This window comes from Sus scrofa, chromosome 15 (genome assembly GCF_054392235.1).
Source record: "Sus scrofa isolate SSC_HxYL_T2T_F1_AM1 chromosome 15, Sscrofa_HxYL_maternal_Yorkshire_Landrace_v2.0, whole genome shotgun sequence".
Classification (NCBI taxonomy): domain Eukaryota; kingdom Metazoa; phylum Chordata; class Mammalia; order Artiodactyla; family Suidae; genus Sus; species Sus scrofa.
Window position 1 is genome coordinate 98,719,011 of NC_139397.1, and position 16,407 is coordinate 98,735,417.

At 35.4% G+C, this 16,407-nt stretch overlaps 1 protein-coding gene across 1 annotated transcript in view; it reads right to left on the reverse strand.

Annotated features, from left to right (window-relative positions):
- The window catches only part of TTN (titin), a 274,604-nt gene that overhangs the window by 140,415 nt on the left and 117,782 nt on the right, over positions 1-16,407 (reverse strand). The window contains exons 121-149 of the mRNA XM_084999975.1: positions 14,639-14,722; positions 14,336-14,416; positions 14,110-14,190; positions 13,855-13,938; positions 13,497-13,598; positions 12,959-13,063; positions 10,951-11,031; positions 10,693-10,761; positions 10,381-10,464; positions 10,135-10,218; positions 9,776-9,859; positions 9,436-9,519; positions 8,614-8,694; positions 8,096-8,311; positions 7,106-7,183; positions 6,825-6,899; positions 6,525-6,617; positions 5,661-5,738; positions 5,259-5,465; positions 4,961-5,044; positions 4,675-4,752; positions 4,087-4,170; positions 3,762-3,845; positions 3,467-3,550; positions 2,960-3,262; positions 2,550-2,633; positions 1,402-1,476; positions 1,163-1,246; positions 565-639 (exon numbers count right to left, since the gene is read on the reverse strand). Coding sequence (XP_084856101.1) covers positions 565-639; positions 1,163-1,246; positions 1,402-1,476; positions 2,550-2,633; positions 2,960-3,262; positions 3,467-3,550; positions 3,762-3,845; positions 4,087-4,170; positions 4,675-4,752; positions 4,961-5,044; positions 5,259-5,465; positions 5,661-5,738; positions 6,525-6,617; positions 6,825-6,899; positions 7,106-7,183; positions 8,096-8,311; positions 8,614-8,694; positions 9,436-9,519; positions 9,776-9,859; positions 10,135-10,218; positions 10,381-10,464; positions 10,693-10,761; positions 10,951-11,031; positions 12,959-13,063; positions 13,497-13,598; positions 13,855-13,938; positions 14,110-14,190; positions 14,336-14,416; positions 14,639-14,722 — 2,886 coding nt within the window. The remainder of the gene's footprint in view (positions 1-564; positions 640-1,162; positions 1,247-1,401; positions 1,477-2,549; positions 2,634-2,959; positions 3,263-3,466; positions 3,551-3,761; positions 3,846-4,086; positions 4,171-4,674; positions 4,753-4,960; positions 5,045-5,258; positions 5,466-5,660; positions 5,739-6,524; positions 6,618-6,824; positions 6,900-7,105; positions 7,184-8,095; positions 8,312-8,613; positions 8,695-9,435; positions 9,520-9,775; positions 9,860-10,134; positions 10,219-10,380; positions 10,465-10,692; positions 10,762-10,950; positions 11,032-12,958; positions 13,064-13,496; positions 13,599-13,854; positions 13,939-14,109; positions 14,191-14,335; positions 14,417-14,638; positions 14,723-16,407) is intronic.

Sequence of the window (16,407 nt, forward strand, 5' to 3'; positions counted from 1 at the left end):
TTTTATAATTCATTTGAATGTTAGACTAAAATGATACATCTGAAAACTGATGTTGTCTGATCAGCATAGGAAACAAAGAGAGCTCAGCCTTCTAAATGCATGTGGAAACTCACTCATCCTTAAAAAAAAGTCTTACTGGGTCTTCGAAGTATGTTAGGCCCTTCAAAGACTTTTAGAATTAGAAAGAACCACAGAAATTTTTTTTTTTTGAAGTCAGATTTTCTGTACCAGTCACTCAAGCTTATCTGGAATTCCTCTTGGAAAAGCTAATCCCTCAATTGCCAAACAAGTCATCTGATGAAAAATTTTCAAATACAGTTTCCCTTCAAAGATGCTCAATAAAGTAAAACAAACAACAATACACACACAGGCTAATCATGTCAGAAAAGAGATTTCAGTTGGTTTTAGTTTGCCTATCCAATTCCTACTGGGTAAAGAATAATTTTGTTTGGAGTCTGAATATGTTTATTTTCTGAAGTGAAATGTGCATTTACCTCATGAAAATATTAGACAAAAATAAGACAGTGATGACTGAAAATGCTGTTTTCTTAGAAAGTCATCTACCTTCAACTGGTGGAACTTCCTCTTCTTTAAGGACAACGACGTGTCTTTCTTCCACTTTCTTAGGTACCTCAGGAACTTAAAAGACATTGATTGTTTTAGGCACTTCAAATGCAAGAACTAAGAGAAGTACATAAAGATCAAGTTCCCCATTTTTCAACACAAGAGAATTACTATCAGAACTCACATGCACAAGAGGGAACACTGACATTGCACAGAATCAGTTAATGAGACAAAAATAAGAGGTTGGTGGTTTAAGAAAAAGCATCTGTTAAAGAGGTATTCTACTTTTTACTCTGGCACCTCTACTTTTTTAGGAAGAGCAATGGGTACTTCAGGGACTGGTTTCTTAGTCACTCAGGTTCTTTAAAGATATAAGTATTTTTATTTTTTAGGAACAACATACATAGACAAATTAACATAAAATACACAAACACAAAGTGGAAAAATTACATAGCACAAACACAGGTGCACCAGAGGCTTAACTGACGACCATACGTGACAGACATACAACACAAATATTTATCATGAAACTCCTGGGTGGACAGCATTGTAGTTCAACAGTGGGGCAACAAACACATCCCTGGTGGGAGCGATGTACCTTTGACAGGCGGAGCCACTGCTTTCTTAAGACCAGGAGGAGGCACCTTCTTTTCTGGTTCAGGTTTCTTAGGCACCATGGGCACTTTAAAGATATTATTTTGTAAGTTCAGTTTCACAAACACAGAGACAATGGACACCACAATAATATATGTTAATAAATACTGAAAATGGGGCATTTTGGCTTTTACTGGTGAAGAAAGAAACGGCAGTGTTTTGTTTGCTTGGGAATAGCAGTACCTTTGGTGGGAGGAGCCTCCTCTTTCTTGGGAATGATCACTTTCTTCTCTGGCACTTTCTTCTTAACCTCAGGCACTTTAAAGACATTTCATGATAAGAATTTATTGTGAGAGACAAAAAAGAGAGAACACCGCAGTCCACACACAGAAAGACAAAAATGCAACAGTCACTCAAGATAGGTATGTAATGCAAGTTGGGAACCCAATTGTGATGACACCGTTAGGTTTTGTGGAGGAAGGTATCAGCAAGCCATTTGAGGACTAAAGGACAGATGCTGTCATTTCATCCATTTAAATTTCATAAGTAATCTATTAAATTATTATCCATAAAATATTTCTAAATTCTTGAAATCTAATAAAGGACTATCTTTACCATTTCCTTGATTATAAGACTATTTAACCTGGTGGAGAGGTCACACTTATTTTAAGTAGTGATGTCATGAACTTGCATAAAATATTACTGAGCTTTAAGACATGAATATATTATGTCCTGTACTATGAGCTGATTGAATATGATAAATCTGGATACTATTCTTTCAGTGATACCTTATTTTATTCTCATAATAATATCCAGGCCCACTAGGACTGATATTAGTATTCTCATTTTATAGATGAGGAACTTTAGGTTCTGATCAGTTAAAGGACTTGCTCAGGGTAACACAGCAAGGCTAGAATCAAAACCTGCTGGGCTACCATTTATATGTATGTATCAGAAGACATAAGTTATTAGTGTTTTCATAAATACATTAATCCTTCTTTTATCTTTTCATTTTGATGTTATAAAGGCAGTTAACATAAATAGTTGAAGGATGACATTTAGGAGATTTGTTCATTATATTTTTCAGGTATTCTTTTGTGTGCAAATAATTCAGCCTCGTAAATTATCTGTATGAAAATTATGATGTTTAATAAAATTATAGGGAATTGGGTAAAATTTTTGTGGCAGTTTTGAGAGAATACTTTTCATTTTTGTTCTTGAATATTGCTCTTCATCCAATGAAAAGTTGATATTAGTGTTTCTGAATATTTTTAGAAATAAATGGTGACTATGTAGTTTATCAACATAAATTTTCCTAAATCCAAGTTCCATCATAATTTTTCTGGTGAACCTATGGATGAGGAACATGTATTCACTTTGGGGAGGTGTACCTTTGGGTGGTGGAGGTTCCACTTTTTTGGGAACAGGAACGGGGACTTTCTTCTCTGGTACAGGTTTCTTTGGCACTTCGGGCACTTAAAAACATTCATTTTAAGACATTAAAAATCAAATGTACAGTACTGTATATGTCACAAAAAGACACATGAGAATAAGACCACAAACAACTGAATAACACTTCATATCATGAAATTTGAAAAGATAAATCAGATAATGTACAACAGACACACAAGACGGACACAAAAATGATAAGAACACACGTCTGGAATGTTTTCTAAGATTAAGATGATAGAAAACATAGAATAAAGAATCACAGATAAAAATTAGAGATGAACAAAAAGATGGTAAGGCAGAATTCAACACAAAAGAGGTCTGATGACTCCAAGAAGAACTGCTGCTATACCTCGGGCAGGTACTGGCACCTTAGGCTTAATTTCTGGAAGAACTTCTTCTTCAGGTACAACTTCTTCCTCAGGTATAAATTCTTCCTCCTCAGGAGGAATCTCCTCTTCTTCAGGAGGAACTTCCTCTTCCTCTGGTACAACTTCCTCCTCCTCTGGTGGGGCTTCCTCTTCCTCAGGGAGAACTTCCTCTTCCTCTGGTAGAACTTCCTCTTCAAGAACTATTTCTTCCTCAAATGTAACTTTCTCTTCCCGGAGTAGAGCTACAGGAATTGGAACTGGAACTGGCTCACGTTTCTTGGGCACTTTAAAGATATTTGTTCAATTGTACAAGCATCACTTTTATGTACAATAATAACAATGGGACAACATGAAAAGCAAATAATCTGTGGTCATAAAGCATCAATTGTCACTAAAGTAAGGGTCATCAAGCATTCATTATAATTAGTGAGGCTGTATAATACCAGTTAGTTTCCTTTTTGCCCTGGTTCTGTCAGAGATTAATGTACCTTTGGGTGGTGGAGCTTCCACTTTTCTCGGAACAGGTGTTGGCTCCTTTTCTTCTGGGATTTTCTTCTTGGGCACCTCTGGCACTTTAAAGATATTATTTGTCTTTAAGAATGTGTTCTTTTATATATATTAGAGCAATAGATATAAAAAAGGATCATAAAATACCTGACTTTTTTATTTCTAATAAGGTAGACTATTGTTTAAAACATGTAGTGTTATGAGGGAATTTGTATATGAATATACATAAATATAAAGTTTTTTTCCCCATGGACCTTAAATGATGAATTGATGTACCTTTTGCAGGTGGAGCCTCTACTTTCTTAGGAGCAGGAACTGGCACCTTCTTCTCAGGCACAGGCTTCTTGGGCACTTCTGGCACTTTAAAGAAATGATTTAGAGAATCATTTTACGTAACGTAAAATTTTGAGTCATAGTCTCAAAAAGATTAAGACAAGGTCTTAAGAGTATGGCTAAGTTTATTTCAAGAATCTTTTAAATATTAATGCTTTCTTTTCCATAAAGGGTTACTAAAGAGTTGATCTCCAAAGAGTATGGACTTGAACCATTTAATTTAACCATTTTTTATATGCATTTTTTATGACATTGTAAGTTCATGTACCTTTGGCAGGTGGAGCTTCCACCTTTTTAGGAACTGGTACTGGCACTTTCTCCTCTGGTACAGGTTTCTTGGGTACTTCAGGAACTTGAAAGATAACAAATAAGGTTAATGTTGCATTTTTCACTCACAGATAAGAATCTAGCAATTTTAGACCTATTGAAGCATCGTAGATATTCTAACAATTTCACTTTAAGACTGAAAGATTATCATAGCCACAAAACAAAGGCCAGGAAATGCATAAAAATTAAGATTAAAAAAAACACTGAAAAAAAAGACTGATGATAAAGACAACATGCAATATCTGGTAAATGATGATTTTGTCCATTTTGGTATTACGGCAAGAATTTATTTTACTTTAAGGACTTTCCACTAAAGAGGAGGAGCCAAGCATTAAGTACCAGCATGCTCTGATGGTCAAGGTCAGAGATGAGTACATGATATACTGCTCCAGTAACCAGCTCGGAGGTCATTGTCTTGGCATTAATATTGTTAATATTATTTTGGGGAAAGAACTGATATGGCTCACCAACTTATACTACATGGGTCAATTATTACATTATTCCATTGATGGATTTCAAAGAGATGTACCTTTAGCAGGTGGAGCCTTCTCTTTTTTAGGAATGGGCACAGGAACTTTCTCTTCTGGCTTCTTAGGAATCTCAGGCACTTTAAAGATATTGTTTATTGATCAGTACCAGTAACAACACATCCATGTTGTTTATTGATCACTACCAGTAGCAACACATCCATACAAAGGACAGTTAACATTTTAAACAACAGATAGTAACACACAAGGTTTTGAACTCAGAAGATAGTTAGCTACTTATATTCAGAGTAAGTCTTTTATATGCTCATGATATGAGTGGTGGTGTACCTTTTGCTGGTGGGGCTTCCTTCTTTTTGGGAACAGGAACAGGTTTCTTCTCTTCTGGGACAGGTTTTTTGGGTACTTCAGGCACTTTAAAGATATTATTAAGAATTTTGGAAATGTTGCAGAAAAGATGTAAAATGTGAAAAGCAACTGCAGAAATCATACTCCAGCATCTAAAAGTGTATTCTTCTAAAATGAGCATAATTGTCATTGGTGCTAATAACCCCCAGAATCTGACCAAATTGGACACCCAGACTCTAAAGATGCTGCTGCTAATCCCTCAGCAGGAGATATGATCTACCTTTGACTGGTATCACTGGTACCACTTCTTCTTCAGTTATGAGTTCCTCTTCTTCATGAATGTATTCTTCTTCTTCTTCTTCTTCTTCATGAATGTACTCTTCTTCATGAACGTACTCTTCTACTTCTTCATAATATTCCTCTGCTTGGGTTACAACTTCTTCAAAGACAACCTCTTCTGGTTCTCGTCTTTTAGGTACTTCTGGCACTTTAAAGATATTATCTTTAGGTTGGATGATTTCCAATTACTCAGCAAAATTAAGACACATTAGGAACACAGCCATATGTAACAGAAGAAAGGGATATGCTTTATCTTTCCCACAGAAAAACTTTACACAAAGAACTGAACATTTCATACCAAAAAAAGACAAACAACACATTGAAAAAGAGTGGTATTATGTACCTCTAACAGGTGCTGCTACTTCTTTTTTAGGAACAGGTACTTTTTCTTCTGGGACAACCCTCTTGGGCTTCATGGGCACTTGAAACATTAAGTATAAGGAAATTTTGTCAGAAACAGGCAATCCAGCCAATACTTGATTTGTTGTACTTTAAGGAACTAGAATAATTTTGCAAATGCCTCTTGTGCTAGATATGTGAGTGTTCATCCATAAGAAACTTCATATTTTCCCTGGAAAGGATTCTAAACCTCACTGGAATAAAAACATACAAAAATACTCAAGTAAATCTGAAGTAGCATAGCCCAAGTGTGAAATGATGTTTAGTGTTTGGGTATCTCTGCTTGTATGAAACATTCTTGGCTGAAAAGCTAAATTTACTTCTGGATAAGTACATTTTCTGACATTCCAGAGAAGTTACTTAATACTTAGTAAAAAGCAGGAAAGAAATGGCTAGACACTGAATTAACTCTTTTTTTCAATCTTCAAAATGACTTTAGGAGCGATAAACAGATACTGAACTGTGGTGAATACTGTTACATTATTACATCAATTTAGACAAGTCAGGAATGTGCCAAAGGGTCACACATTTTAAATCTAAACATTTGGTTCTATATGTAATGCAGCCATGTGTTAGGGCACAGCCATTATATAAGAAGTTGTGGATATATATTTTTAAAAAAACTTTTCCTTTTAAGATAACATTATCTTTTTATCCTGTATTTATAGATTTTTAAATCTAATAACCTCCTGATAATTAAGACATAAAACAGCAAAAAAAAAAAAAAAAAAAACCAAACACAAAACACAGCTACTTCAATTTTAAAAGAGATATTATAAAAAAATACTATCAAAGAAGGAAATTATACCTTTAGCAGCTGGTTCAGTCACCTGCTCTTTTTCACGTTTGGTAATTGAAATGTGTATTTTTTCCTCAACAACTTTCTTTGCTTCTTCAGGCACTTTAAAGATATTAATTATGAAAGACCATTAAAACCAACTACATGAATATCATATAAATAAAAATACATGAGACACTGTGAAATTTAAGAATCAGGACCAAACAATACATTCAATAAGAAACAAAGAACATCAGACAAGGCAGTGAGACATGTTCACTGAACACAAGTTACAAAGATGTTTTTGGTAATTATTATGCTGCCATGTACCTTTGGGTGGTGGAGGTTTGAGTTTCTTAGGAATGGGCACTGGCACTTTTTCTTCAGGGACCACTTTCTTCAGCACTTTAAAATATCAATATTAACAGATTAAAAAACCTGAACCAGATTTCTTAAGAGTAGTAAGAACAAAGAATTAAGAAATACGATGCACAACATAATGTCCCAAACACACATGTGATTGGAACACTGACACGGCAACAGGGATGTGGAGTTTGACAGACATGTAGGAACCACAGGTCTCATAACTGATAATGTTTTTCTCACCCTACCTTTAGCTGGTGGGGCCTTTGGTTTTGTGGGAACTGGTTCTTCCTGGACAGGCTTTACTGGGATAGGCTTCTCAGGTTCTTTAAAAAATACATACAGGGTATTTAATGTTAGATATTTTTGTTAGAGCATAAATAACAATGATATTTCTTTGGCAGACTCAAAGAATTAAAATATTATATCTTATCTACAGCATAGTCATAGCTTCTAGAGGTGAGTGAGAATCTGAGGTACAAGCAGAATAACATCTAAAAGACTCAACAAATTTTTATTCCCATTTCCTCCCTGCTATTTACTTTAATTAGGTAATTGCGGCTTTTTACATATTATATTTCATTTCACTTCAGGTAGACAAGACATGGTTAAAACTCCTTTCCATATAATATTGGTTTTTAATTCTCTCTGTAAAACGACACATAGGCTGTGAAACATCAGCAATTGAGTTAGTGAAATAATATTGATTTATTTTGAAGTTCTAACAGAAACTTATTCCTAGAAATTTGATGTTCATTAGATAAAACACACTCCTTATGGTGGCCTTCTTCACTGTCTTTGCTTTTGAATCAGTCTTTGTCAAGTTTTGCTGATGGGATCCTTGAGGGGAGGTATTTTCCCAACAGCCTACCATGTTTGATAATAACAAGCTTCAGAATGAGAGACGTTCAGAAATTTTGGATCATGTTTTAGAATGATCAAGGGCACTTCAAGATAAAACTCCTAACTTTTTGGAGAAAGAAACTTAGCGACATTTGCTATTTTACATAGGAGCAGAAAGGAGAGGGGAAATCGATGATTCCCAGAACCAAAGTCTAACAGTATCTTCAAGATTTATAGATTTTTTTTCCTTAGAAGTTATCTAAGAAAAAAAATTCTGAACTTGCCAAACAAAACAAAGTTCTTTCCAAATTTCTTTGGGCATCCATATTTTTATCCTGTTCTAATGGAATCTTCACATATTTAATGTGGTTTCAGGTTTGCAGTTCTGCTCATACCTGTGACATGTTCTTCACGTTCTTTATACTCTTCATAATGTTCAAATTCACGTTCCTCATACTCTTCATATTGGTCATATTCTTCTGTTGGTTCATATTCCTCAAATTCTTTATAATCATATTCTTCATATTCCTCATACTCCTCTTCCTGTTGTACTGAAACAGTTTCTTCTTCTCGGGCGTAAGCCCATTCTTTCTCTTCTGTTACAGTAACTTCTGGAATAATATTGACAACAGCAGCATTTTACTTGAAGCCCATTGAGGTACCATAGTGCTAATGTGCTGTGATTTCACTCCTTGGTGATGGCCTCATGCACTGGTTATGGGAGACCCTGACTGTCCTCCGATGGGCAAGGTATTACAGGGTGTACATTTGCTATTTATGATCTCAAATGTTAGATTCCGTGCCTTTAGTCAACAATAAGCCAATAAAGGAGGAGAATCAAATTATGAACTAGCAGGCAAAGAGCTGAATAGTTTCATGCTTCATTTTGTTATTTAGTCAAAGCATAATATACCTTTAGTGACAGGAGGTTCTCTTTTTGGAACTTCGATGGCTACCTTTTCTTCTTTAACAGCTATTTTCCTGATTTCAGTCACTTTAAAAAGAGTAATTATTAAAAATGAATGGAAAGATTCAGAATAATATATGTTAAGAGTAATTGTGTATGCACAATCCAAGGACAAAGATGACCATTAACTGTGCTCATTGTTTAAAATTTTCATTTAAGTGGTAAGAAAAATCAATAGACTTGGAAATAAATATGGTCTCATATACATATGAATACTTTTTTCTAAGCTACTTAATACCTAAATGACATTGAATAACTTTAAGAAGACCAAGTAGTGTTTATAAGAGAATTAAATAAGACAACTAGACAGTATAAACAATAACTATCAAACAAGCATTAGACACAAACTTGTGTTATATGAACAGTTTCTTCATTTTAATTCTAAGGTAGTTTCATATCCTCTTTTGGCACAATGTAAAAAATTGGGAATTTAAAAAATGTTTAATTTCATCAAAGATTGCCACACAAAACAAGCATTGTGGTAAAGGAGTTCAGTATATAGACAAATAAAAACATTAGAAGACAGTGCATTTTAAGGGAAAGTATCCACACATGTTTGGGGAGAGCTTCCCTTTTTTTTTTTTTTGAGAAGAAGAGAAAATATTTTTTGGTATCAGAAATGTTTAATTTTGAGGTGATTTGGAATAGCATATGCATACTGTTTACTTTGTAGTACTTATTTAAATTTTTTTCTTTAAGGACCCCAACTTCACTACATTAGTTTCTATACCTATAAGCTTATTTTTATTTTTGGAAAAGTTGGTATACCTTTTTCTGGTGGCTCCTCCACTTTTTTAGGTTTGAGTCTTGGCACTTTTTCTTCTGGAATAGCTCTCTTAGGTTCCTCGGGCACTTTAAAGACAGATTTCATTTTAAAGAACTGTTTCCAATTTTAAATGAAAATATTTTTCATTTTAAAGAATTATTCAAACCACAAAAAGGGAGTTGTAACTACTCAAACATAAAAAACCTGACATTTTCATTAATTCAAACATAAAACAACAAGTAAAACAATGACAACAACAACAAAACAACACCCATAATTAGTGGATTTGGTAAAGAGAAGTGGGGAAGTACAATGTTCTGTGTATTGAAAAGCCCCATGTACCTCTTGGTCTTGGAGGTTCCACTTTTTTAGTTACAGCAACATGAACTTTTTCTTCCTGGGTTATTTGCATGTGCCTTTCAGTCACTTGAAAGATAATTTTAGGATTAAGGAGTTATATTACTTAAAGTGGAATTTTAAAAAATTCATTAGCCAGAAAGTATTGTGATTTTAGAATGTAACGTTTTCCAAGATACACACAAATAACAAGTAAGTAATACTCCACCATAGACAAGGCAATAATACCTCATTGCCACCAACGTACACCAGTGACCTCCATGTAAAAGGCGTGACCCAAGGACACAGTGAGAGAACAAGAGACAAGCTATGTTTCTAGTTGCTGTGCTAGGGGGTTCATTTACCTTTGGTGGGAGGTGGTTCTTCTATCTTAGCCACCTTGGGAGGAGCCCTTTTTTCGGGAACTGGTTTCTTAGGCTCTTCTGGCACTTAAAAGATATTAGGCAACATGGTCACACCCACAAATGTGAGAAACACTAAACATAGGCACACTTATTTTCTTGTTAATGTTGTAAAAATTTGATGACTGTACTAACAGAAGATTTCAAAAAACAGTCATTATTCAAGAACAAAGGAAAGCCCAATTATACCTTTGGCTGGTGGCACTTTTTCTTTTTTGGGAACTGCAGCAGGTATTTTCTTTTCTGGCACAATTTTCTTAGGTGCTTCAGGAACTTCAGAAAGATTAGATTTAAGATTAGTTTGCATTATGGAAGAAATAACTTCATTTGGGGGCAAAGAACTCACTTTTTGAAAAGGTCGCACATTTATACAATCAATGACTATACTCAGTAAAAATGTTTACACTTACATGCTGACAAAAATGGAGGCAGTTATCTTAACTAAAGGCATTATAACTATTAAGGTAAATGGTATCCCATTTCTTTGAAAGAGAATTGTACCTTTAGCTGGTGGAGGCTCTTCTATTTTAACAGGAACTTTTGGTTTCGGTACCATTTTCTTCTCAGGCACTTGAAAAGATTATTAAATACATTTGTGGAAATGCCCAGATTTCTTTTTAATAAACATTTAAGGAATATTTTAATTAAACATGATATTTAGCAACATTTGCAATACAGACAATAAATTAATCACAAAGAGGACGTTAAGAATGGGACAACACACACACAGATAGGGCTAGAATTTAAGAGTTCGTCTACCTTCAGCTGGTTCAGCTTCCACTCTCTCAGAGATTAAGTGCACCTCTTCCTCTACAATATATTCCTCAGGCTCTTCCATCACTTTAAAGACATCAATTTGAAAGAAGATAAGTTGTAATGTTTTTCATGTTTAACTTTAGCTATACTTTATTATGTCAAAGAGAAATTAAAACAGTAAAAGTTTAACACTTTCCAAAGCCCTGTTCTCGTTTCAAATACTCAGAGAAGAAGATTTTAATGAAAGCATATACCTTAATGAAGATTATGGGAAATAAATGTCAATAATCTCGTTTTTAAGTATGTCATAACAATAACAATGTTGTATTCACAAGAACAGGACAAGCACAAGACAGAAAAGCAATTCTCACAGCTAAATTAACAAGAACACAGGAATTTGAAGATGAGTTTCAAAAATAACACAGCACTCTAGTTTTGAAGGCTGTAGGGTGGAAGAAGCATATACTTGAGGGATCATAAATAGGTTTATAAGAAGGAAAAGACCTGTATTACACATGAAAAACCTACTGAGGCCTTGGAAACAAGCTTTTTTCCCCAATTTTGTAAGAGCAGATATGGTGGATGAGGCAAGAGTCTTCACATGATTTATGAGCCTATGTGTATAAAGGTGATTATAGAATAGAAAGATTTGGTTACAAACATTAGAAGTAAACTTAACAGGCTACCTATTCATCTTTTCCCTAAATCTTTTGGGTTTAATAAAAAATGCAGGGATATTATAAAATCTCTTTCTCTTTTTTTTTTCTCATGGCATGTAGAAGTTCCTGGGCCAGGGATTGAACCCGAGCCCAGCAGTGAAACACTGGGTCTTTAGCCCACTGAGCCACCAGGGAACTCCAAAATGTCTCTCCTTTTCATTAGTCTATTGTACTAAAATAAATTTATAATGCACACTGTCAAAAACTGAAATTAGATTCATGCAACGAGAACTTTCCTGTGTACCTGTTATGTTTGGTTTCCTGCACATTTCTAGAAGGAACAGAGCCCTCTGTGACTCCATCACATTCCTGACTTATGTCTGACATCCTGGCGTTTCCCAGAAAGCACCGCAGAACTGGTAGGCTTGCTCTAAGCCATTCCATTAAGACCACACATCTGGATTTCACATGAACTTTTCTTCCGAGTGGAGAAGAAGCAGGGCACCTTTTATTAGCCAGAGAGGCACCCAAGGGCATCTAACTGTACAATTCTACTCATCTTTTCATTGGGAAGACAGTTAATTTGTTGAGAAACTTATTTATTTCTCTTTAAAGCAGAGCTACATTAGAACTGTTTCAGTAAAGTTCTTCTGAATATATATCTCTGAATATATAGCTTTAGCCAGAATGCTCAACCTTAGCAGTGAACCTAGTGGTGCCTTTTATTAAAAGGGCATCATGACATTGAAATAAAGCTTGTTGTTCAGTCTTCAAACTATAGAGAACTAGGATTATAGGTATGGGAATATCTGAATAACAAGTTGTCCAAATTTAAAGATACCAGATGACTGTTTTCTCCATACATGAAATATTGTGTTCAGTGTTTTTCTCTCTCAAAGGTGGCCTTGACTTCTGAAATGTAATAAGGGAATATAATTTCTTAGTCATTTAAAATCTGTGAGTCAGGACACCCCAGGGAGTTGTGCTACCCACACTGCTTATGTTATCCATGTTTTAGATATTAGATTACCAAGGTGAAGATTATGCTATCCCACTATACTGAAACCAGGTCGATCTATTGAAAGGATATATGGAGATATTTGCACCATTAGCTACCCATAAATATATGAAGACTTATTTCCCATATGGCCAAGTATGAGGGAATAGACAAGAAATACATTGGATGTTTAATTAATACTCCTAAATCCTGTGTTTTGATCAAAAGATGCATCTAATAAGGCCAGGAAATGTTCACTGAATTTATGTCACTTTCATTCATCCAATAAACAGTCTATGAAAGAAAACAACTCATCAAGTCTCCAGGTCACCTCTAGCTTATTTGCATTGTTTACCTTCATATTCTGTAACCTCCACTTCCTCCTCCTCCTCTCTTTCCTCTTCTCTATAAACTGAAACAGATACTCTTTCCTCTTCTTCTGAATAACTCCATTCCTTCTCTGCAGATATTTTAAAAGATAATATTTAATTTAAATTCAGCCTGAATATCCCACTGAAATCCTGACAATAGCCATGTGTCCCCTATAGATGGACACTGTTCCCACTCTGCTTAGGGGGTGGTGTCACAGCACTTCCTCATTATAAGAAGGAGAGAGCTGATTTCAGATGAGGGGACAGTACAGCCCAAGACTGAGAAGAATATTTAAATTATGTCCAAACGTGGCCACTTGCACGATTATCACATGTTCAGCACCCCATTCACTCTCTTAAGAGTGATTCAGACACAGGGCAGACACAAAAGACTCAATCTCAGAAGCTATAACAGACAGACACTGTATAAGGACAACTTCTAAAGTAACCAGTGTGGAAAGAAGAAAAGGCTTGGAGGAAACAGCTGCAAACTCATTTCTCCCCTCACTTCTGATTAGATACCTTCATGCCGCATGACTTCCACTCTCTGAGGAACTGCAACGGAGAGTTTTTCTTCAGCAACAAGTCTTTTTTCTTCTATGACAGTTTTCTTAGAAACTTCAGCTTGAAGAAAGCATTAAAGTTGAAGCTTAAGAATCAAGAATCTTAACTATTCTCTCTCCCTAATGTTTGGGGAAGATTTGCACAGTTCACCACTTTCACAAGCAAAATGAGAAACGAATTACATAACATATCACAAGTATTTACACAGAAAAATTCTATTCAAAGAGAGACAAAAGGTCAGTACAAGATGATGCCAAATAGGAAAAAGAATTCATCAGCTAAAAGATTTTTGTCAGAGGCTTGAGATAAATCCTACCTCGAGGAGGAGGGGCTTTCTTAGTGACAGGAACTGGCACGGGAACTTTCTCCTCTGGGACAGGTTTCTTAGGTGGAGCTGGCACTTGGAAAACATTGTACACTTTTAGAACCTCACAATTCATCTCACTGAAGCCCAACACAAAACACAGAGACACGCTCACTGTGCACACAAATTGCAAAACTAACAACAATATCGTTTGCCTCTGGAACATAATATTATGAAGATGGTTCTTGGAAAGATGGAGAGACATACCTTTTGGTGGTGGAACTTCTTCCTCTTTCCGAGGAACTGGTCTTTTTTCTTCGGGAACTTTCTTCTTTGGTATTTCTGGCACTTAAAGGATAGTATTTGCTTTTAAAATTCTCAGAAAGGCAAAGTAGATGAGCAACATAGAACTGGCACACCCATTAAAGAAGACATGCAATTAAAGAAGTTTGAAGGAAAGACAAGGTTATTTCATAGAGGTGGGATGAAGTACCTGCTGGTGGTGGAGATTCTTCTCTTTGAGTGACAACAGTTATCTTTTCTTCTGTGACAACCCTCTTCTGTACTTCAGCAACTTGAAAAGACATTAATTTTTAGAGTTGACTTTTTATTTTCCAAAGTAGCTAATGGACAATTATTTTGTAAGAAAGTTGGCAGGTAGACAGACAGTTTTGTTGAATCCTTACACCATAAAACATTCATTTCAAACGAAACTAAACTAACAGATAATTAAACACAAAAATGTTTTGTACTGAAGACGTAATATAGGGCTTCTTTATTAAGCAAGTCACTGTACCTTTAGCTGGTGGAGCTTCCTTTTTCTTTGCAACAGGTACAGGCACCTTTTCTTCAGGGACAGGTTTCTTTGGCACCTCTGGGACTTAAAAGTTTTTAAAATAAAATGTTACTTCAGACATATATAACTTTTATGAATGGATATAGGTACATATACAAGTCTTTATACAGCTCATTAATGTTATTATAGATTTTCTATGCATCAGCAAAATAATGCAGAAAATTAAACTATAGTATTCTAAAGGTCACAATGTGATATATATCCCAAGTAATGTTACAGAAGTATTTAGGTGATTAAAAATGAGTTATATATATGAAGGATATGTACAGAATTCATTTTCTCTGTATGCTGGTATACTTTTGATAAAAAATCAGTAATTACACAAACAACATAGTGTGTGGATATAGTATATAAAAATCTCTTTATGCTTTGTATTCAGAAATGAAATTCATAACTACAATGGCTGTAATTTACCTAAGACCACGGACTATGATGTCATCAGAATGGTTGTATCTACAGCATTACTATTTTTTCCATTTCTCCCCTGATTTTTTTTTTGTTTGTTTTTTTTAGGGCCACACCCACAGCATATGGAGGTTCCCAGGCTAGGGGTCTAATCAGAGCTGTAGCTGCCAGCCTATGCCACAGCCACAGCAACATGGGATCCGAGCCACATCTGTGACCTACACCACAGCTCATGGCAATGCCGGATCCTTAACTCACTGAGTGAGGCCAAGGATCGAACCTGAAACCTCATGGTTACTAGTCAGGTTCGTTAACCACTGAGCCACGACGGGAATTCCTCTCCCCTGCCCTGAATTTTTTTTTTCTTGGTTGTTCGCCTGTAGTAGCTACAAAACTCAGGAAACACCCTTGTGCTACGGTAGCCCTCTCAATATGACACCTATGTGTCAGCACTTTGGGGAGTTCTGTGTACAAAATTTTGTGGGTATGTACATATGTGCTTTTCTCTAAGAGGCTCCATAGTTCCAGTAGGGTCTATGACCCCCAAAAGGTTTACAATGAGTTTAATTTATCTATTCTAAGTGTTGATAATGTTGAATTTTTAAGTTGCAGATGTAATTTAACAGCATGCACTATGAGTAGCAATTGTTTCCATTTTAAATAAGATACCGGCAGTTTTTATGAACCTCTGCACCTCCACACTTGCATTTATAATATCTTGATGTAGTTATACAGATACAGATTGACATGTACACATTATGTTATGTGTATATTGGATGTTTATAAACACATGTTATTGGAGTTCCCGTTGTGGCGCAGCAGAAACGAATCTGACTAGGAACCATGAGGTTGTAGGTTTGATCCTTGGCCTCACTCAGTGGGTTAAGGATCTGGTGTTGCGGTGAGCTGTGGTGTAGGTCACAGACATGGCCTGGGTCTGGTGTTGTTGTGGCTGTGGTGTAGGCCGGCGGCTACAGCTCCGATTAGACCCCTAACTTGGGAATCTCCACATGCTACCCATGTGGCCCTAAAAGGAGAAAAAGACAAAAAACAAAAACAAAAACAAAACATGTTACTAAGTGTGTTTATTTTTATGGATAAGTGAGACATACCAAGAGGCCTTGGTTTTAGTATTGGTTTTAGCAATATAACCTGTTCCTTATAATTATATGATTTTCATATAATCATATTTTAATGATTAATCAGAAATCATTCCTTAAAAATCATTTGCTTAAAGACTGTAAGAAACAAAAACATTAATTTGAAAAGATACCTGCACCCCAATGTTCATAGAAGCATTATTT